This window comes from Nilaparvata lugens, chromosome 3 (assembly GCF_014356525.2).
Source record: "Nilaparvata lugens isolate BPH chromosome 3, ASM1435652v1, whole genome shotgun sequence".
NCBI classification, from domain to species: Eukaryota; Metazoa; Arthropoda; class Insecta; order Hemiptera; family Delphacidae; genus Nilaparvata; species Nilaparvata lugens.
In genome coordinates this window covers 20073748-20098230 of record NC_052506.1, presented here as the reverse complement: position 1 = coordinate 20098230, position 24483 = coordinate 20073748, and the positions used below count along the sequence as shown (strand labels likewise).

The window sequence follows — 24483 nt, the reverse complement described above, 5'->3', positions numbered from 1 at the left end:
AAAACTGAAATATGTAGTGTCTGATGTTTTTACTGTGCGTTGTACACATGTTGCTGTAAATAAAATACGATACAGTTCTTTAAAAACGTATTTTTAATGTACATGTATATGCAATTTTAGCAGCTTTGTTTCTTGAATAGTGTGTGCTGACCGTTTTTTAACGAAATTTCGATAATCCGGATAATTTAATAATCCGGATGGGGTCCGGTCCCAATTAATCCGGATTATTGACGTTCTACTGTACTGTCAAGGGAGAATGAGGAAAACTGGAAATGAACGTCTACAAATTGTTTTATTCAGTATTCTCTATAATGAGTCAAAACAATGAATATATCATAATTATTTAGGTCTAAAACTTGAAACAGGTTTTAATAATGTCTGTATTTTTCATGCAATACAATATTATGACAAATATTCACTCAGACTGAGTAGAAGACATACTACAAAACAATTGTGAGTTACTGGTACACAGACAAATCCACTCGACTAGAGTATTCAGTACAAATTCGCTTAATCAACAAGTTGTTTCTAACAAATCATATTTACAAATTAACTAGGTAACTTCTAAGATGTTGGAAGATTAATGCATACTCAGTATGCATATTATTAGATTATAAAAGTTGGTAGATTTATCAAAACGGAAAACTCATAACATATACTATCGATTTGAGTTATATTTCTTTAGAATTTTTTTATATATTTTTAAAAGTCTCAAAATAAAATGGTTAATGATTGGGGAAACAAGTGAAATAATACAAAAGTTTTGTAATTGAGCAATATGGCAAAATATCAAGATATACAATCATTATAGACCCGATGTACAATCTTCTTCAAACCTTTATGGATACCATTAAAAATGGACTGTTATTCCGATCATTATTAATAGACATAAGAATAATAGGGATCTTATGCTAGTATGAATTCAAATAAACAAAAATACTATTCCTAATACGATTGACAGACCAAGACTAGTAGTGATCAATAATTCTAAATAATTTTCAAAGGATCCATTTCTAGTCTGTCAGATTTCTAGGAAATCTAGGAGAAATAACTATTCGATATTTGGCAAATTCAAGATCCCCGCTCTAGTTTTTCTCGTTAACTACTATCACCTGCGGTGATAATTTATATTATAAACAGTACATTAAAACGGAGAAAAATTGCTTAAGACTCTTCTATCTTTTGCATCTATCTATTGCTAGTTAAAAATTACTGGCAAACATAATGAATAAAACTCCACCATAAGAAAATAATTATAGACCATAATAATCAAGATGCAAATCAAAGTATTTTTTTAAACTTTTAGACATTATTTTCTAATATACCATAAAAATAGAAATGAAAACTATTCTCTCAAGACATAAACAACAAAATCAAAATTGGGATTCTAATATCGATAGCTATAAATAATAGGAAAAGATCATACACTATGTCCGTAAATTAATATCTTATCTCAAGATATCAATAAAAACAAATTAAATTCACTTTGACACAGCTGCATGAATTGATATAAAAACAGAAAAACATAATCCATTATAACAGGAGAAGTGAGCTAAGTAAATTTACTCACAGAAAAACTAAACGATCTTTTTCGCAAAAAAAAACAATCAATAAAGCAAACATACGTTTTTCATTATTTGCCACAACAATTGAGAATTTCACAAGTAATAACTCCGACGAATATATCAGATTTGTACAATAGTTATAATTAATATTTAAGATACCTAGGAGCAAAATATTGCTTCCTAACGGTAAGAATTATGACTATTGACCTATTAGTTTACTGATTACCCTAAACGATCACAGCTTATTCAAGATAAGTAACATGGGATTCTGGTCTCACAAGGTGTCAAGCAATAACTGAAAAAACTTCAACATTTTGAAGAATTTCCGAGCCTCTCTCGTTTGTGTTGTTGCTTGACGATACTATTGCCAAACGACGACAGACCAAGCTCATTCATGGCAGACACGTGTAATCTAAAGTGAAGCAGATGAACGACTACAGCATGGTGATTGCGAAGGACATACAACTCACCAGACACGTGGAGCCTGTGTTCAGTCTGGCTGTTGCGGTTTATTTCGCGTCTCGACCTGAAGACATTTGATAAAGCACCGCCCCTCCACAAATACGACTACATGTAGGCTGTCTATTTCAAACAGGTCGGCTAAAGTGAGCTGCCGCTATGCAATCTTCTGAACAAACCCGGTGAAAGTTGAAAAGAGCTCTACCATACCTCGACCCCCGCTCAAGTGTAGTCAAAAAGCACACGCCAATGTTGTACTCTGATACGGAAAACAGCAATATTGTCAAGAATATATTGCTGACAACGATGGATACAACAGCGTCAAAGGGACATCGAGAAAGTCAAAATCTTCCTGAAACGCACCTGGCAAAGTATGAAGGAACATTTCTTGAAGAAGATTATGTACAACACCAACTCTTATAGGTTTCTCACTGATGAACTGAAACGTAATTTTCAAAAGTCATTTTTGAAGTAATGTTTTCACGCTATGCGAATGCGTACTTACAATCGCATGTATTATGTACTCATTTTTTATTTCTTTATATATATTATATATATCACCAATTCATCCATACTGCAATTTTTCAGGCAACTAAAAAGTTTCTTTTTGTTTTGGTTCTTATACGATTCACTGATGATTGTCCAAGGGTGCGTGTGGGTGTCTTTTCTTCAAAGTCGAATAAAGTTCCGAATTCTCCAATAGATGTGCTGAAAAAAGAAAATGAAAAAAATCACTTCACTAGCATGGGCTACTTTTAAAAATTATTAAAACCCACAATATAAGAACCTGAAGTATTTTTTAAATAAAATGAAAGAATTATTCAAAATAATCTATAAATCGAAGAAATTGCAGAGAATCAATGACAAGTATTTTGTGATAGAATTCTATTCCATATTGAATAGAGATAGTTGATGTAATCACAACGATTTATTTATAAAAATAACGAAAAACGAGATTAGATTATTATTACCTTATCAATCTCTAATCAACTCTAAATTTAAACAGTTTGGTTGCGACTATTTCAATGCTTTTAATATAGTACAATATCAAATTAAAATTGCTCTGCGGTTCATTGGTTAATTAAGGTAATTGAATTTGTTCAGTTCCTGGGACAAACTACCAACGTCAACAACAATCAGCAATAGTAAATGTAAAAACTGACTAGGATATTTTCATTTTATATATATTGGTAGAAATATATCATGATTGAATAGTTTAGTTAATTTATGATGAAATTGAGTGATATTTTAGAAGCATAGTGAAGAATATCTAAAATGGCGACTATTTTTATTTTAGGGTATGATTATTTCTACGACACAGTCTTCTTCCTCTAATAATGTAACAATTGCTCAAAAATCGAGAAAATCAATAACTTTTCAACTCAAAACTTCTTTATCTAATCCTAAAAAATAATTATTTATTCATATTTTACTCACAATTTGAAATTTAAATTATAATTCAAGTAATAAATTATGATGAAAAACCTATTTTATAGACCGGAATGAAGATTTAATCAAGAAGAAGATTCTCTTTAATTTTAGTGAGTAGAAAAAATTGTCATCTATTTTACTTATAAATTGTCTAAAGAAAAACATCTCTACAGAATTCTGCGCCACTTCACCTATCAAATGAATAGGACCAATCTACAGTCTCCAATATAGAAAAATCTAGTGTAGATCATGATAATATGCAAATAGAGCATCCATCCATCCATAGATAAATTTATTCAAAAATATATCTGTGAATTTTTAATTTATTTTTTAGATTTATTTATCAGCTTATGAGTTGACATGAGTAGGGAATGAATACACTGTAATATGAAAGAATCAATATTAAAATATGCATATTTACCTTCTGTTTCAGCTGATAAAGATTCACTTTCTGAAAAACTCAATGAAGGTGATTTACAAGGTGAAGTTTCACGGGAAAAATCGTTATCGCCATTCTGCAATTTCACAAATCATGCGTTAGTTATGAACAAAAGCCACACTGATAATTGCAAAACTGATTCATGTGATTAAAGGATATAAGTCAAGGATAGACAATTCAACATGCAATAACATGTGAGTGTATCATGGGAAAAACACAGGAATTTCACCGATAACTTTTGGAAATAATATTATAAATAATCAAAACTTGTCTCTCTCATTAACTTTTCAAATTTATTATACACACATTTGTATTGCAGTCAATGTCAGTTATTGCTGGAATCACAATTTATTATCGTAATTCTGTTTTATTTCGAATCAGATCTAGAATCATTGTCACTGGTGGCTCTGAGACAAATATTTGGAAAATTTAAAATATATTGAAGCACTGTAAATAAGACTATAAATAGGTGTATCTTCAAAAAATTGGTTTTAAAAATTTTATTTGTTGACATTGTTTTCAGTAGGCCTATCTCATTTTATTTGATCAATAAATCTATTGCTTGTAAATACTGTATATCAATATATCAAGGGTTTGTAAATTTATTGAAATGCTAGATACAATCAAGGTAGCTTTTCAATGTAATCTTCAAATAATATTGTAAAACTATGGTAAGGTCCACGTTATAATTGCAGTTGAGAAAGATATAATAACAGCGTTGTCAATTCTCTACCTTGCTATTGCCTTCTATAGAATATAGGTGATACCCGTTTATCTGATGTAAATTAACTTATCATTCTTGTTGGAAATGATCAATTATATTTAATGATCAAAATATTTGATTGATGATTAAATAATATATTTTTACAATAGATTGAATATTTTGTTGAATAATTATAATTCTACATTGTTGAAAAACGATCTGGCAACATTGCAGAGGTAAAAAAGGATAGCGCTACCTGCTCGAGTAATAGACAAGAATAGCAAAACACCAATGTTAATCAAATACTGCCATTATAACGTGGACCTCACTTTAGAACAGCTGACAATAGGATCAGAATGAAATGAGGAGTGGAATGTTTTGTTGAAAGTCTTAAATAGTGGGAATTGAATAATTAAAAACGAATTATAATCGGTAAACACAGATAAATAAAATACAAATTTGAAAAGCATTTTTGGAAAAATAAATATGATACTTCATGTATCATTAAAAAACACGCTACCTATTCAACCAAATTTTCAATTTATTAGTTCCTAAATGAACTATAGTTCCAGAATGAATTATTGTTCCAAAAAAATATTGAGTCAACAAAGTTCCTAACTCAAATACGGTTGGTAGTATTGGTGTAGGCTGTATTCAGAAGCAGGCCAGCCAGCTTTAAGAATTATTGTTCACGGCATAAATCTCTTTTGTACATAGGTATGATTTGATATTAGTAGTACAAAAAGCAGGAAAAATGCCAAAACACTTGAGGTCCCAAATATGTGAAAATATTTCTATGAGAGTAGTATTCATGCTTACCTGAACATATTTGTGCCAAAGAACACAGCCATACACACATAGCACAGAGAATAACGATATGAGCAAAAACCATAAAATTATGTTGAGGCTCTGAGTCCGTGAGAACAGTTCCTTTCCATTTTTAATGCAAAGTAGTGCCTCTGTGGCCATTATGGCTCCGTACACCCAACACTGAGTGCCCACTCTCTTACACTGGGTGTCAGTCACGTACATGTAATATTGCCTGCAAAAACAAAACACAATAAATTCAGTGACATTTTTTTATGAGGCAAACAAGTAAAATATTTGACAAAATCAGAAACTTATTATTCGAATCCATGTTCATATTCCAATACATGAACGATTCCAATTTACCACATTATTTTATCAAGAAATATCATGAATAAGAGTACCTAATGTCACTGAAATGTTGGAGAAAAGTTATGGGTGAAAAATTGAGTTCTGTAACGTATAATGAAAGATAATTAAAAAGCTTAAGACCCATCGGTTATATTTGTTACGTAATTGATACAAATAGTGCCGGTTGCACGTACGTAGGTTAAATTTAAATCGTGATTAATTCCACAAGAACCAATCAGAAAAGCCGTCCTTTCAAAAAAGCCTTCTCTGATTGGTTCTTGTGAAATTAATCACGGTTTAAATTTAATTAGCTTTTGTGCAACCGGGCCTTAATGAATTAGAAGGAGAAATTAACGCAACAATTTGAACTCTATTGCAGATAGATTTATTTCTTAGTCAGGGAATATTAGAATCTATTAACTCTCTTGAATTAACCTATATAAATATCTATAAAACAGTTATTGGAAAGTATTTCGTTATCGAAAACCATCTGATTTGAGTTGAGAGTTGAAGACATATTCGTCTGAAAATTATTATCTGATAAGAAAAAGATAATCTGATAGGAAAACTATAGGGAATATTCTCACAATTGGACTCAAATTCAATTGTATGAGGCAGATGGTAGGAGAGCATAGATATGTGGTTTGTTAAGAATCAGTATTGTATTAATCACAGTGAAGGAGTTACACTCAAGAAACACAAGAATAAAAAAAAACAGCTAAAAGGCTTCAGCTATTAGGCCAATTAATAACCTTCTGGTCATCATCATCGTCATTTGGCATCAAAAACAACTCAAGCTGAGAATAATTGCACTTATTAGATTGATAAAGATTCTAATATATTTGAACATAATTGAATAGACTTGAAACGTTGTCAAAAATCCACTTTAATTAAATAAAAATTGAAGTGGATTTTTGACAACGTTTTAAGTCTATTCAATTATGAAAAAGTTCCACAACATCAACATTCACGCTACAAACTTAATTATTTGAACATACTCTAATATTATCTTGTCTTTAGAAATTGAGTGCTACTGGGACAGGTATTTTCGGCTAAAGCAGGTGATATCAGAAAAAATGAAAACTATTAATAATGTCTAATAACTTATTACAATGGCAAACTTAAAATGAAATTTGTAGCTTTCAAGTTTATTTTCAATTTTGACAGAGATAGTCGACAATATAATTAGTGACCGGAAATCTAAATTACTGTTATTAAAATACTCAGAAGACTACTCTAAAGCTAAAATTAGCTTCAGAAAAATAGGTGCAGAAAATTCGATTACAAAAAAACTATTCGTTGTAAACTATAAATTCCATCTGGTTTACGTTATCTCAATTTCTGATCACTCGACACAATACACTAGATAACAATAGCACTAGTTATTGAGCACAACAAAACCGACCAGTCAATCAAGATGGGAATAAAAATACTCAATAGTTTTCGAATTAAAATTTTTACCAATCATATTTGTTTTTTTAGTTGGAAAGTGTTCATTTACTTTCAGTTCGAGAGGTGGAACATCAGACTCACCACCAAAGAAAGTCTTACAAATATAAATTGATTTATTATCGTCTTGATCCGTATAGAACAATAATAAAAATATTATTTCAATCATTAGAATGAGAATTAGATTTTCTTCATTTTTTTCCCGGCGTAAATCGGTTTTATTAAATTAATACTATTTCTCCTTCAGTATTTCCTTGTAGTATTTTAAACAATTTTGTACTAAATTTAACTTTCGCCTTTATTTGTTACTTTACTGATGCTCAATTTGACTGGTTTTAGACTCAATTGTTAAAAATTTGACTGGTGACAGAGGTTTATTTATATAGCCATTTTTTTATTTATTCTTTTTATGTTATATATTTATTGTATAGATATTTAGGTACTTCAGGAAATTGTATTTTATTAGTTTTTTTCAGGTTTTATTATTATTTCTTTTTGTTTTTTACTATTGCTCTAATTCTGTTTGTGTGAAATTGACAAAGGCTTATTCTTTTTTTTTAGTTATCAAAATCAAGTGACTGTCTCGTTCATAGGCTATAATTATGTACAATAACAATAGTGTAGAACTTCAACCACAGCTGTTAAGCTACTGAAGTTCTTTTCTTTTTTTCCATCATGATACTGTTTCTTTATAATAATTGCATTGTAAAAATATTTGTAAAATATGTCAGTGTTGTGAATAAATTTCAATTTCAAAGAATGACTTACTAACCTTACGGAAGGTGCGACGACTATCCCAATGAACACAAGTCTGACTATTACAAGCGGGTGGTTGGGAGGCATCTCGAAGATATGCTTCAAGAAGAATGTGTTCAGTTCGCACACTTGCCAGAAAATGACGAGCTGACAAATGGCGAAGAATCGCATGTAAGTGCAAGTGGGGTCGAGCCATCGCACTTCCGTCCACGTCACTGGTGTGAACTGCAGCATCACACGCTTCAGTTTTCCCGTCGTAGAGTGTATGTCTCTACAAAAATAACAAACAAGAATTATTAAACAAATTAAACAAATATGAAAATTGATTGGAATAAATCAAATAACTCTCCGAGTAGTTGTGAAGGTGATATTGTGTTAGTCGTCCATACTGAACGGTATTTAGGCCCGGTTGCACAAAAGCTGGTTGAATTTTAATTGTGATTAATTTTACGAGAATTTTAATCAGAGAAGGTTTTTCCGAATCATGTGAGGCACTTGACACACGATGAGATCGGCACAAACTTTTAGACATCACACGAGACACACGACACGAAAACTTTGTTCTACTAACACTCTTCACGAGTTTGTGACGTCATATTCACGTATTTCCTGCCTTTGCCAATGGGGAATTGGATAGGATTGGTGAATGGAATTGAAGAATTTTATTTTATTTTGTGTTATTTATATTTTTGATAATTTAGAAAATATTATAGAATGTGGAATATTTTATGGTTTGAGCATGTTCAAGCTATCAGCTTTAAAAATGTGTAATGTGGTTTTATCTGCAAGTTGGTAGACTTCAGACATTCACGCTTCAGTTTAAAATTGCATTATGATAAATATTGCGTATGTTTTGGGCTATAGCATCATATTTTACAGTTCTTTACTACTTTAATGATAGTGTTGGGGGTTTCTACACTAATAAAACAAAATGAAGCCCCCCCCTGCCTTCTCTGTGTTGTTTACCAGAAACTCCTCGCCTCCTGCCATCCTTCTAAAGGCCTCATCCATAACAATAGTTTTCCTACTATTATAAATGCGTCATTACAGTTATGTAGCAGAAAACAGTTGAAACGTTCATCAATGTTGTGCATTCTGTTTGTGATTGATTTTGGAGCTGGTGTATTGACAACCCTGGAGAAAACTATAGGGTTTAATTCTTGAACTACCATAAGACTACCTTCCTGTCAGCAAGATGAACACAATTTACTGCTTGCTTGAGTGAATTACTACAATCAACAATATCCCCAAGAAGATTTTTAAACAAGTTAAATTACAGCCAAGTTTTCTCTTTTGAATTTGGGAGTGGTATTGTAAATAGATTTGTACTGTTGTGTGAAACTAACCATATAATATAATTAACACATCTTGATCAATGACTAAGTTTTATGATAGTTCATGATATTTACATGGCATTGCTTTCATTAGTTTTTGTTCTTGACTAACTTAGTGTTAGTCTAACTACAATGACAATGATCTCTTAGTCCTAAAGCACACTAGCGTCTTCAGCGAAGGCTAATGGTTGAACTCCAACTTAACATAATGTTGAACATCTAGATGAATTGAAACACAATAAATATGATCAAGTAACATTTTATTATTAAATTTCAGATTTTTTGATAAATTTTATCAAGTTTCAAGAAAAGTGAGTATCAATATGAATCTACTCGGAATCGGAGTAGATTCAAATAGATTGTAAATAGATTTGTACTGTTGTGTGAAACTAACCATATACTTAACACATCTTGATCAATGACCAAGTTTTATGATACGAGGTTGAATCAAATGAAAACCTTAAAAGTGCTGTAAAGTTCCGAGAAGTCATAGGATTAATCCAGTATATGGCAGGGATGTTTGTTAAACTTTACACAATGACCATCTGGTGCGTTAAGTGTCCTTGCTAGACACAACTAGCGGTGGCTTCAGTTACAATATGGCCGCCCCATTATAAATACGTACCGTGTTCGAACAGCGATCAGTCATTCGTTTCTTGAGCAGTGAAGGAAATTCAAACCAATGGAATTCATCGTAGGATGACAGTTGATTCATGTTTGTCCAGAAACAAAAATTACCATCAACCAGAAACAAAAAGAGCAAGTAAGGAATGGAACCATAGCTCATTGTCAAAACAAAAAATTCCGAACTTAGCGATCAGCAGCAAAACTAATGCTGATTCTCTTCTGCGATGTAAACGGAGTAATTTTTTAGCATTACATTGACAGGGAAATGACAGTAAACAGTACTTCTTATTCAAATCTCTTGAGAAATCAACTTTGGCCAGCAATCAGGAGTGAATGGCGAGGACTTCTCACTTCAGGCGTGTTTTTACAGCATGACAATGCCCGACCACATACAGCCCGTTTCTCGGTTCAAACTACCCAGGATATAAAATTTGAATGCCTAATTCACCCAACTTATTCTCCAGACCTCGCCCCTAGTGACTTTCATGGGTTCGGAAAGCTTGAAGATGCAATGGGAGACAAGCATTTTCGAAGTGATGAAGAAGTGAAAACCGCGGTGCACGATTTGCTACAGGCACAACCAAAATAATTTTTTGAACGTGGTATTCATACGCTTCCAAAGCGGTGGAACATTTGCATAACACGTCAATGAGACTATGTCGAAGAATCATAAATGTAAGTTTTACTTAGTTGTAAGAATAAATTATATTTCAAGGTTTTCATTTGAATCACCCTCGTATAATTGAAGGTCCAACTGCTCACTCACCTTATACTGACCCACTTGTATTCTCGCATTTCCAAACATTTACAGATTTTCAAGCCCACCCAGATACCAAGACCATTACATAACAGGACATCCAGAATCAACGCGTCCCACCAGCATTCAACAAAGTTTGGAAGAAGATGAGCAAACGCAATCTGTAAAACAATAAAAGAAATACAAATAAAATGAATGAGTTCAATAATTTGAAGATGAAGATTGGAGAAGTACGCAGAGACATAAACAAAGAAAGAATGAGGCAGTAAAAATGTATAGAAATGTTACAGTTAACTTTTTTAAGACTCTGTTAATTTTCAAAAGGTACGTAACAATGAATGAATTAAAATTACAAACATGAAGAGTTCTTATACTTGGCCAAAGTTATCAGGAACCTACAGTTTAATCAGATCCTATATATGTATTTACTTATTTGTACATTCAATAATATACAGATCATATAAATGATCAGAAAAGGACCAACAGGCTTAGCCCAAAACTATTCCCTTTCCAAAATTTGATGGAAGTACAGTAGGCCCAATCAATTTGTTGTGTCTGTCTTGATGCACTTGATTAATTTATAACTAAGGATTTGATTATTTAAACAGAACTGAATATACGGTCAGTAACTTGAGTGCTTAAGTACAGTAATTTCAGTTTTGAATTCTGACTATAAAGTTTCTCACGTCTTTAGTTGATATTGTTTTCTACAGGCCTAATGTTATCTACAATATGATGTTGTTACACAATTACAGAGGTACATACTATAAAGTGCAATATAAAACGATGGCCTTATTAAAATATGCATATTCAGACAGGTCACATATTGTGCGGTTAATTTAGGACTCGTCGCAAATATTTGATCTCAAATCGACACAACTGGCCTACTACTACTGCACTCTAAAATATTGAAAGATATATTTTATAGGAATAGGATATATTTTATGGTGATACCCAAGCTCAAGTTTAGAGATATTGCGTTAGAGATATTCAGACTGATTTATTCATTTTAATGCAAATTATAAAAACAGTCACTGATAATTTATTTCTTGACCATCGTAAATAGTAACCTCTTCCAATAATATGTTTTATTGTACGCTAAACGAGATTGTTTTATCACAGTATTATATCATCAGAGTGGGCCTAGCTAAAATTTGACAGTTTTTTCTTTCGTGGGAGTTTTGTATGGTGTGATGTTTTATCACACTTGAAATGCTGATTAATGACGCGAGTTGATTGGGAATACTAGTTCTAATTGACTGACTCTATTCGAAGCGCCTTATTAACAAATGGTTCAAAGGTCACAAAAGATAACTACGGTAATGAATTAATGACTTTGGCAATCTTATCGTTCAATCCAGCTATTCCACGCATAATTCTAATCCATTTCAAGATCGAATAAAAATGTGAAAGCAAGCACTTATCCAAAATGTATTTTTATATGACTAATGCCCGGTTTCACGAAGCCCGGTCAAGACATTTTAACATAGCCAAGCCGGGTACAATTTACAAGTGTGCACTGGAATTATCTAGTAGATATTCCCAAAGAAATAATTCTTTCCAGTGCACTCGTTGTGAAATCGTACCTGATTTCAAATGTCTTGACCAAGCTTTGTGAAACTGATCATATACCGTATTGTATAAATCAGTTTGACACTCATTTCTTGAACTTCCCGATTTTTCGACACAGCCAAATAATTTTGTATTTTCCAAGAAGATGTAGAAAATATATCTTGCACTGTATTTTTTGACAAATGTACGTGCGGGAAATTGTTAACACTTCAATTTTTCAATTACTAAATTCTTATCAATGAACTTACCTCTGTAAACTCCCACAAGATGCTAATAGCCCACAAAATTCCTAAATGCCTTACTAAGACAGCTTTGAAAGCCCATCCTAGGAAATGGGCAAGGGCAAAAATGTCAATATGGTTCCAAATATTTTCGAATGTTATCACAGAACAATTTACTCCATATTCCTGAAAAAAATTCAAATCATGAATAGTTATTTTTTAATAATTCAAATATTGTTTCATAAATACATGTTTACAATACTATTACTGGGCATTATTATAGAGTACTAAATATCAGAAATGTTTCCCATGGGATTTTGAAAGATAATGAATAATGTAATTATTTGAAACATAATAATTACTTTGAAACAGATGCATGCCATGTGCTCAGACTAGCATTCAAAGCTTACTACAGTTGAAATTGTATCATTGAAAACATTTTTGGTTTATCATCAATAATAATTTCTACCAATATGAAACCTTTTTTTAAACTGAATATTTGAATATTTCTATGATACATGTATCATATTTTACACATGTTATACAATAAATACTATTATTTATACATTCTTTGTGATCTATTTGTACTACAAAACTAAGGAATCATCATAAACATTTGAAAAATGGTGAATTGAATATCGAAATCAGAAGAAATAGATCAAGTTTTATAAGATATGTTGAAAATCAAATTTAATATTAGAAGTTCCATAATATTAATAATGTATAAAACTGTGCCAAACATATGCACTTGCGATATTTATTATCACAGTGCATGCTGAAATCTCACTTTTGGCTGCTTTACAAATGCCAGATGACCAGATGCCAAAAAGTGAGAGAAGCTCAACAACAATATTGCTCATCCAAATCATTTTGTACACCGAAGAGTTTCTGGCGGAAACAAAACAAATAATTAAGCATCTCCAAAAACTAATTCGAATTATAATTGGCATTGAGAATAGTTCGAATTGAGGTTGGAAGAATATGTCAAATATCGTTTGATTGATTTGGACACTGAACTGTTGACAATTAAAACAAAAATCATAAGCTATTTGATTAATATTTGAAACTATTCAATAGTGTTGAGGATGTGTTGAGTGTGTAACATTCTTCAATCCTGTAGTAGTGGAGGGTTTTTAAATTCTTGATGAAGAGTAGATAAGGAATGGATAGATTTTTAGTCTACTTTCTGTAACTCGATAAATAATGTTATAAAGTTCAAACAATAATATTATACAGTTCAATAAATAAATATACGTTATATATAGTTCCATCAAGTTGTTAGGTACAGTTCTCTATTTCACATACACTATAATTTTTGAGAGTAAATTAAGTCGAATTGATTTTCTGCAGATTATCTAGTAAGTGATATGTAATAAAGCTTAGTAGGTTTGTTGATTGTTAATTGGCTTTAGACCTAGTAGTTGACAGATTATCTTGGATATTATTCAATTTGGAAAAGTCAGAATTGCAGAACCAAATGCTAGAGATGATGAGCCGGTTGGTTAAAAAGATTCCAGCATGCTTGAAACGAATAAGCATGAAGCATTTCTCAAAGTATAATACAATTATATGTTCAAGAATATCTATCACAGTAGGTATCTGTGTAAGAACATCTATAGTTTTGATTTCTCAACACCTGAACTGATCTGAACTTTATTAAAGTTTATTATTGTGCGGATCCAAATCAGTACTGGTTTTTGGGTGTGCTACTGAAGTTTTCATTAGTGAATTCAAGAATTTTCTCAATACCTCGAGGAGTTCAATAAAATTGTATTATCAACATCAATCTAAAAATATTGGCCAAATTTTACAAAAATGCTGATATGAGTTCAAGACTTTCGCATTCGTTTCAGATTTTACACATGTTATACAATAAATACTATTATTTATACATTCTTTGTGATCTATTTGTACTATAAAACTAAGGAATCATCATAAAAATTTGAAAAATGGTGAATTAAATATCGAAATCAGAAGAAATAGATCAAGTTTTATAAGATATGCTGAAATCAAATTTAATATTAGAAGTTCCATAATATTAATAATGTTTAAAACTGTGCCAAACATATGCACTTGCGATATTTATTATCACAGTGCATGCTGAAATCTCACTTTTGGCTGCTTTACAAATGCCAGATGACCAGATGCCAAAAAGTGAGAGAAGCTCAACAACAATATTGCTCATCCAAATCATTTTGTACACCGAAGAGTTTCTGGCGGAAACAAAACAAATAATTAAGCATCTCCAAAAACTAATTCGAATTATAATTGGCATTGAGAATAGTTCGAATTGAGGTTGGAAGAATATGTCAAATATCGTTTGATTGATTTGGACACTGAACTGTTGACAATTAAAACAAAAATCATAAGCTATTTGATTAATATTTGAAACTATTCAATAGTGTTGAGGATGTGTTGAGTGTGTAACATTCTTCAATCCTGTAGTAGTGGAGGGTTTTTAAATTCTTGATGAAGAGTAGATAAGGAATGGATAGATTTTTAGTCTACTTTCTGTAACTCAATAAATAATGTTATAAAGTTCAAACAATAATATTATACAGTTCAATAAATATACGTTAGGCTATATAGTTCAATCAAGTTGTTAGGTACAGTTCTCTATTTCACATACACTATAATTTTTGAGAGTAAATTAAGTCGAATTGATTTTCTGCAGATTATCTAGTAAGTGATATGTAATAAAGCTTAGTAGGTTTGTTGATTGTTAATTGGCTTTAGACCTAGTAGTTGACAGATTATCTTGGATATTATTCAATTTGGAAAAGTCAGAATTGCAGAACCAAATGCTAGAGATGATGAGCCGGTTGGTTAAAAAGATTCCAGCATGCTTGAAACGAATAAGCATGAAGCATTTCTCAAAGTATAATACAATTATCTGTTCAAGAATATCTATCACAGTAGGTATCTGTGTAAGAACATCTATAGTTTTGATTTCTAAACACCTGAACTGATCTGAACTTTATTAAAGTTTATTATTGTGCGGATCCAAATCAGTACTGGGTTTTGGGTGTGCTACTAAAGTTTTCCTTAGTAGAAACTCCAATTCAAGAATTTTCTGAATACCTCGAGGAGTTCAATAAAATTGTATTATCAACATCAATCTAAAAATATTGGTCAAATTTTACTAAAATATCATGCTGACATGAGTTTAAGACTTTTGCATTCGATTGAGATTTTCCATTTATCAGATTGGAGACCTAACTAATCGTATTGTACGGAGCTTATTCCGTATAGAATAAGAATAAGAATAAGAATGTTTTTATTCCTTCAAGCATTGTTTACATTGCAATTGGAAACGTCAAATAAATACACAGTCAAAACATGTAAAATATTACTAAAACTAGACATAAGTTGAGAATAGGCTAATTGATTTTCAACACAAACATATCAATATAATCGAGTACGGTAAGATCACATAATGTTCTTATCTTCTAAAATCACAGAATATCTTCTAATTGAGGTTCTTCAAAGATTAATAAGGTTTTCATAATTAGGCAAAATCTTCCACTGTTACTTGATAAAAATCATAAATAGAATATAAGGGGGTTTTCAAAAGGAGAGACTCTAAACAACATTTAAATTTTGATTCGTGTAAAACCCTAACCGAATATGGTAGTGCATTGAAAAGCTTTAATGATATGAGACTTGGACTATTTAATACCTTGCTTAATCTTGAGTAGGGTACATCAATTTTGGATTTGTTCCTAGTATTGTAGCTATGTATTTCATCCCTACAGTGGAACAAGCCTATCTTTCTCTTTACACTCATCAAGAGCCTGAAAACTACCATGCCATGCAAAGTCATGATTTTCTCTCCAACAAATAGAGGCCTACAATGATCCAAATATGCTGCACCAGAAATTATCCTAAGAGCTTTCTTTTGTAGTAAGAATACTTTCTGTGCATCTGGAGCACACCCCCATAGTTCCAGGCCATACAGAAACACACTCTGGAAGAAAGCAAAATAGCAAGTTCTCATGTATTTTTTGGGAACAGAGTCGCTGAGACTGCGTAACAAGTAAATTACCCTGGAGAGTTTTGAACATAAATTATCTATGTGAGAACTCCAGGAAAGCTTTTGGTCCAGTGTAATACCAAGAAGCTTAGCATTTTTTGCACCTTCACTAACCTGTCTCAGTGCAAGCAATAATATCTGGGTTTTATCTTTATTAAGCAGCAAACCATTTGCCTTGAACCAAACTGCAGCCTCATCCTGACACTTGTTCATTTTTTGTTGGAGAGTATTCAGGTCTTTATCTATTGTAATTATGGATGAATCATCAGCATAGCATACAACTTTTGATCCAATGTTGTACTCAATATCATTCATCATAACTATGAAAAGTAGAGGCCCAAGAATGGAACCTTGAGGGACCCCGTGAGGAACAGATAATGGATTTGAGAGATTGGAGTTTATACATACAGACTGACTTCTATTGTTTAAATATGATTTCAAAAGTTTAAGTGCCTTGTTGCGTACACCCAGATGATGGAGTTTCTTCGATAAAATATTATGATCGACAACATCGAAAGCTCGACTCAGATCGAATAGTACAACTCCTGTGAAGTTTTTATTGTCAAAACTATTTTCAACATCGCTCACTACAGAGGTGACTGCATCAACTGTAGACTTTCCTTTTCTAAAGCCAAATTGAGAAGTTGAGAACAAACCATTACTCTCGAAAAACTCGTACAATTGACCGGCAATAGCATATTCTAGAATTTTGCTAAAAATAGGTGGAATTGAGATGGGTCTAAAATTTTCAGGCAGATCTTTAGAACCTTTTTTATGAATAGGCACTGTTCTGGAATGCTTGAGTTTCAGTGGAAAAATGGAATCTCTTATACATGCGTTGAAACAAGTTGTTAATGGTGCCAGTATGAAATTTATGACAGTTTTCATCATAGAGCTGGAGTGGTGATAAATATCTTTAGTTGAAGATGATTTCATTCTAGAGACTATATTAGCAATTTCCTGACATGACAATTCTCTTAGAACAAATTCATGCAAGGATCTAGGGGCAGAGGCCAGAAGCTCCTCAGCCAACACATTGGATGGATCAATAGAATCTCGCATTTTTGAGACTGATTTCACAAAATAGTTATTGAAATCTTCGGCTGAAACAGATGTTATACTAGATTGTGTTGGTTTGGAACTTTTTCTAATAACTTTCCAAGCAGCTGCACATTTATTATTGGCTGATTCAATAAAGTCTGCGTTGGATTTCAGCTGTGTCATTTTCAGCTCAGCTTTATACATTTTCTTCAAGTTATTATAAGTTAATCTGGCTGAGTCTGTTCTATTATTCTTGAACCTGTCATACGCAATGAGGACAAAACATCTCAAACTCTCCAAGGCAGGAGAAGTGAGGTGAGGTTTCTTCTTACTAGTACTAGATCTTGAATTACAATTAAATAGTGGAAAAGACTCAATAAACAATTCTTGAAACTTATTAAAAAATGAATTAAAATTACATTCAGCATTTCCATATATAAGAAACTCTCTCCAATCAACTGAACTGAGTCTACAACAGAAACTATCAAGTCCAGCATCAGTTATTGGTCTTGATTTAAATTTTTGAAGACTATTATTCATAGGGTTTTCACCTCTAGCCTGACTGGGAAAGATATCAGATTTTAGATAGAGACATAAAGCGTCATGATCACCCAAAGCAACAGGTTCTACTTTCACAGAGAATAAGTCAGGACTCAAGTCTGTAGCGATGTTGTCAAGTGCTGAGTCAAGTCTAGTAGCCTCGAAATTAGTAAGATACAAATTTACAGACTTCAAAATATTAACTAATTCAGATCTGTCTGGGTTTCTAGATAAAACATTTACGTTAAAATCACCACCAACTATGAAATGATATTTATGTTTATGTTTTGTACTTAAAAATAATATAAGTTTTTCCAATGACTCAAGAAAAAGATTCAAATTACCACTTGGCGACCTATAAACTACTATTACTATAATATTTAGTTTCTTTACAATGATACCAGCAAATTCATGATGAATTTCACAGTTAAAAGCAGTCATATCAATGGCCCTGATATGATCAGTAAGTTTATTTGCTACAAAGATAGCGACACCACCATTTCTTGCACTCGCTCTACAGAAAGCAGATACCAGTGAAAATCCATTTATATTGATCAGATCTATGACATTTGCTCTCAACCAATGCTCAGATATACAAAGCACATCAAAATTCTTATTATTATTATTAATCATTTCAATCTCGTTAATTTTATTGCCCAGACATTGTACATTACAAAAGAATAATGAAAAATTATTTTTCTTACAGTGTACGTCTAAATTGATTTGTTTATTACATGGAAGACCTGTCTAAAAAATGTTGAGATTGATAGGTAGTTCTGTCTGAAATATTATGATAAGCTTGTGAAACAGGAGTGTGAATTGTCTTGAAATTGTTTGATAAATCTTGATGATCGGCTTTTGAGGATGATTGAGGAGTATGAAATGTTTTATCAAGAGTTTGGCACAAAGGTGATGAAATGGTCACGGTATCAACAGTTCTTCCAATGTGAGATTTGATTGCACGTGAACTGGTATTCTCGACTTTAGTATTTGCGGACACAGGTTTGGCAACAGAAAAATCTTTCACAAATTTCGTTAGCCTGTTGACCAGAATCCTTTTCCCGCGTCGGTTGAGGTGGAGCCCGTGCCTTGTGAAATGAGATTTTCCGAGGAATGTGTTAATATCCAAGTAGTGAATATTTAAACAGCCTATATAGCTTCCAACTGCTCTTGATAAATACGAATTAGCATAGGAGATATATTCATTAAGAGAAGGATCATCATATCTGTAGGGCACACTGCACAAGAGGAGATTTGACTTAATATCGATCTCTGTGAGCGACCGCATTGCTTGGTTCAATGTCAACTGGAACGGTTCATCCCGATGTAGGTCGTTTGAACCAGCCGCTACTATAACAAAATCTTTTTCTGTGAAATTCTTTATCAAACAAAGACCATCTTGGACAACATGCTTCAACTTGGCACTTGATTTTGTGCAGACCAATACATCAAAATCCTCTCCAAATTCTCCCGTATGATCGCAAAGCTGCTTTCCCTGACTATCCGTCAGAATTGTAACTTTTTGTTTCTTTTTGGAAGAATTTTTACGACGACTAAAACCCAATATTTCCGGTTCAATCTGAGTAGAGAAGGTTGCCTGACGGTCTACAGAAAGTACTTGTTTAGCTCACTGCTGCTCTTACGGAGCGATGTTCACGTTTTCCGGGAGAGGGGCCAGTTGTACTCTTACAACACCAGAAGGTGAGATACTGTTGATCAGCCCTATTCCAGACTTGCAAGGACACACTATTGTTACTCCATTCTCAAGATTTTCAACAGACTGCCACAAAACAGAGATGGAGAATAAGAGTTTACATAGGATCTTGCGTGATAATCTACTCAATTTCCCCTTTAGTCACTAAAAAGGATGGAATAAGTGATCTTGTAAAGTAATTTTAAGACTGCGTTATACCAGATGTCCTGGGACTCTCAATGTTAGTTGCAGAACAACATGGAACACGCTATCTACAGCTATATAAGTTGATGTTTAATTTAACTTTTTGAAGAAATGTGTCCTACGGTTGTCGGCCATGGATAAAAATGACTAAATTTGGCTGGTTTTGAGCTTTTAGATAATGATTAGCTGAAAGGTCGTGATATAAAAAGTCTACATCAGATTTCTAACCCACAAGCCTATCACTAGGTTATTGCTTTGTTGCTATTAATATCTTCAGGTAATACTAGAACAAGTTCGTATACAACAATATCTCTCACCTTGTCCATATCAATGTGAAAATGCTCCAATGCTGGATCCACCCATACTAGAACACTTTTGATAGTTTTGTATTTTTGGAACAGTAGAAAGACGAGAATTAACAGATAGAGCACACTTAATCCAAAAACTATCCTCCACACAGCTGGATGCGGACGTGTGAAGGGTCCATTAGGAAACGCTAGCACCGAAATGATGACAAAAAAGAACACCACGCAGCATATTCCTGCTCTGATGTTATCATCAACGTTATGCTCATCTCTGAAATTAAAAGACATTTTAAATAATTAAACTCAACTAAAATAATATGAATAGTCATAAAATGTGCAAATTATAGAAACACAGTAGTTTTATTTTAAATAAATTTTTATTTTACTTTCCTTGAAATTATATAAATGATTGCAAAAGGGTCACTAAGCTCAGCACAAAAGTGTCCTTTTTTCTAATTTTGATATAAAATAATAGTTCTAAAAGTATGTTTTATTACTGAATAAAGAAAATCTAATTTTTAGTGAAAAATATGCAAACCAATAAGGGGAGAGTGGGGGAATAAGAGACAGGGGTAGTAAGATACACTTTTTAAATTTTATGTATGTGTTTAAAATTTTGAATAAATTCACATAGTTACCTTGAACTTTCCTACATATCATATAACAATTTCAAAGGATTCAAAAACTTTTTTGATATGAAAATCTATACTTCAAGTGGACCCTTGCAAAAACTTTACCTACCCAAAGTCATGTTTTTGCGGAAATTTTCATTTTTCCTAACTTTACTACTTAGTTTGCTCCCAATCTCTTCATCAAACCTTTTTATAGACTAATAGAGCTTCTTAATACAATTTGTTTTCTTTCAGCTATTTCTAGGCCTATTATCGTGAAAAATGCTGTTTCTTATTACCTAAATCGAACAAAATGTCGGGGTAATAAGAAACATAACTGTTAAAATTGTAAAAATTATATTTAATCAGTTTTTGTCTTTGTGTTTTTGTTATTTACAATTTTTATTTCACTTTATAACAATTTTCAATTGCAGCACAGACAAGTGGGCCAACTAGATTCCTGGGTATACAGATCGACAGTCACCTCAACCGGCAATATCACATTGAACTGCTGTGCAAGAAACTCTCATCGGCCATCTTTGTAATTAGGATTCAAAGTAACACTGAGGAAAAAACTGCATTAATAGCTTACCACTCATTATTTGCTTCTCACCCAAAGTACGGTTTAGTGGCATGGGGATCTGCATCTCAAACAAGTATGGAAAGAGTTCTGCGAATACAGAAAAGGGCTCTGAGAACAATTCTAAGAAGGGATATGATGAATCACTGCAGGCCGCTGTTTATCCAGCATAAAGTACCGTACTCACAGTTGTCTCACTCTACGTATATGAAGTAACAACCCTGGCTGTGAGGAGTAGACCAGAATTGAGGGGAGATAGACATGCCCACAACATAAGAAATAAAACCGACATTGGTTTCCAGCAGCACCAGCTCACAAAATTCAGCAGGTCGCTGGCCTACTCTGGGAACCGACTCTTGAACCTTTCTGTCCAAGGAGCTTAAGACAACACAGGACTACGGTTTCTTTGCTAGAAGCCTGAAAACTACCTAACCGTGAGGCGGCCCTACTATTCACTGGCAGAGTACATAGATGACAGAGTACACACACCAGCATTATAGACGGTGAATCCCCATTGATAGGAAGGACATTTGGCAATTCCCAGGTCAACGACCATGGGGAAGACTACATCAAGTAAGTAAATTGAAAGGTTCTAAAAAACTTTCGGCCTTCGACATTTTGAACCTGATTTTTGAATACTCATAATTTTGAAATGAATTGAGGGAAAAACTTGAAATTTGGAGGGGCATCAAGATACACCAAGGAGAAGTCCCTAAAAGTCTCCTTTGATTTGTACTGCTATTACTTAGTTAAATGACTACCTTGTTACCCAAAGTGGGGCAATGATACACTTGAATGGGGTAATAAGAAACCAGTTTTTATCTCCCTTCATTTTCTAGTTAAAGACATGACAATTTTTTCTTGAACAGCTATTGGTTGTATAAGTATGACATAAAAAAATCAACATCATTAATATTGGTGTATGCTGTGGAATTTTCATGTTTCTTATTCCCCCATTCTCATCTAGCTGTTAGATTTTAAATGTATCCTAAAATGCTACTAACCTATTTTTATGAGGTTCAAATAAATAATAATAGTAATTAAGCTTAGGTACCTAGTATAAGATTATCAAAATAAAAACATAGGTTACTTTCAAGTATGGCCCTTATCACTGTAAGGTTAAACTATTCACACTCAAAGGATTACGCAATCACTAATAAAAAGTGAAAGATGTGTTTCATCATTTTATAATAAATGTAATAAAATTAACATGCTTTATTCTCTGCTAATAGCTACTTAGAGATTAACAGCACAGAGTTACCGTAGTGCAAAGAATTATAATCAAAGATTTACTGCCTGGATAGATCATTGATTTTTAGCCTAATATTATAGCTTCATCCATCCCAATAACTGAGTTTTAAAATTGATTTATAATAAATTACATTCTCACCTGATGAATGAAAAGTAAACAACGGCTGCAATTGAAACCGCTAGCAAGGTTATCGTATGAGGTCTATAAAAAAGTTCCAATGAGATATCGTCCACTGGCCTTTCATTGATTGTATTGAATTTTGCTTTATATACAGTGTTAAGTTCATGTGGCCTTGCACTCTTCATTTTGTATTTATCATTCCATTACACTACAGAATATTTATTTTTTACAAACAAAAGTTACTTTTCATTGTCAACTGTATCGTATATCAATATCTAATCAACATTAGCTAAATAGAGAATAGAGCCAACCTCAAATACGGCTCAGCTCACGCGGAGTTGCAGAAGATTTCGCTCACTGTGACCAACATAACACACACTAAAGAAGAACTAAAAAAATATTATAATTAAATTTTGTTATCAACTTTTGATAATTATTAATACAGTTATGGATTTCTTATTCATTCTAGAAGTCCATTTGTTTATTTTTGTTTCAAAGCAAAAATAGAGAGATATGAATGAAATTGTAAGTTTCAGTTATGTGACTACAGAGGATGAATTCAATACAATACCTAATGAATAAAAAACATAAAAAAATTTGATCTATCTGTCAAATGGAATAGTCTTGTCTATCATGAAATTTGAAATATTTTGTTTGACGGACAGCGCAGTCTAGGGGAGATATACGTCGAAAGTATTGGTGCAACATAACCTAAAAAAGATGAGAATATCGAAGAGTAAATGTCGATTATCAACCGATTTATCGTTTCGGTAATATCGATATTACCGCCACATCAAATTCAATAGATCGATATTATTAGACTTTGAGAAAGCGATATCAATATCAGTAAATTTATTAATCTCGCCAAAAATGTCTGTCCAAGCGGATCGCTGTATTCTACATAATAATGTATTATAATGGTGTTTTTTTTTTCATTTGGCACGACAGAAAGCTCTCCGATTGGCTGGAAAGGAAGCTTACTATATACGCCATCCAATCAGCAATTATTGGATATGCTGATCTAACTTTCCAGTGGTTTATTTATTGTTTCTTTATTTATGTTCAAAGCCTCTCGCTGATAACATGCATGATGAATATATAGCCTATTTATGTGCATGCAGACTTGAGCGCCACGAACACGCGCATTTCGCTTTTTAGCTAATGGACTGATGCTATGCTCATTTTATCTGTATCTTGCTGTTTCTGTACAAATACAGATATAATAAACTAAACATCAGTCGATGAAAAGAAAAATGCGCGTGTTTGTGGCACATGAGTCTGTACGCACTTTATTGAATGGAGAGGTATAGCTTATTAGGTTTCATAAAAACACTTCATCACTCACATGGGCTACTCTTTTAAACAAATTAATAACAACAATATAAAAATCTTGTAGTACCCTTTATTTAAAAAAAAACTTTAAAATAGTTCAACAACTCGTTTCGACCCTAATTATTTATTATTTCAATTTCAACTTGAAAATGAACTAAATTAGGGTCGAAACTAGTTGTTGAACTATTTTAAAGTTTTTTTAAAAAATAAAGGGTACTACAAGATTTTTATATTGTTTTTATTAACTTATTAGGTTTCTCTACCGACAAAATGTAACTAACTGAATGACTTTTCAATAAGA

At 32.5% G+C, this 24483-nt stretch overlaps 1 protein-coding gene across 2 annotated transcripts; it reads right to left on the bottom strand.

Moving 5' to 3' along the window:
• Window positions 1-273: 273 nt before the first annotated feature.
• Window positions 274-23206, bottom strand: LOC111049181 (phosphatidylserine synthase 1). Of its 2 annotated transcripts, XM_022335202.2 has the most exons (8): window positions 22869-23206; window positions 20300-20558; window positions 12499-12657; window positions 10688-10839; window positions 7977-8231; window positions 5417-5639; window positions 3877-3970; window positions 274-2732 (listed from the first exon to the last, which is right to left on the bottom strand). In XM_022335202.2, the coding sequence occupies exons 1-8, from the start codon at window positions 23033-23035 to the stop codon at window positions 2653-2655; spliced, it is 1389 nt and encodes a 462-aa protein (XP_022190894.2). In that variant the 5' UTR covers window positions 23036-23206; the 3' UTR covers window positions 274-2652. The 2 variants fall into 2 exon arrangements, with proteins under 2 accessions (XP_022190894.2, XP_039279156.1); XM_039423222.1 differs by lacking the exon at window positions 3877-3970 and having other exon boundaries at window positions 22869-23205.
• Between the last annotated feature and the right edge of the window lie 1277 nt (window positions 23207-24483).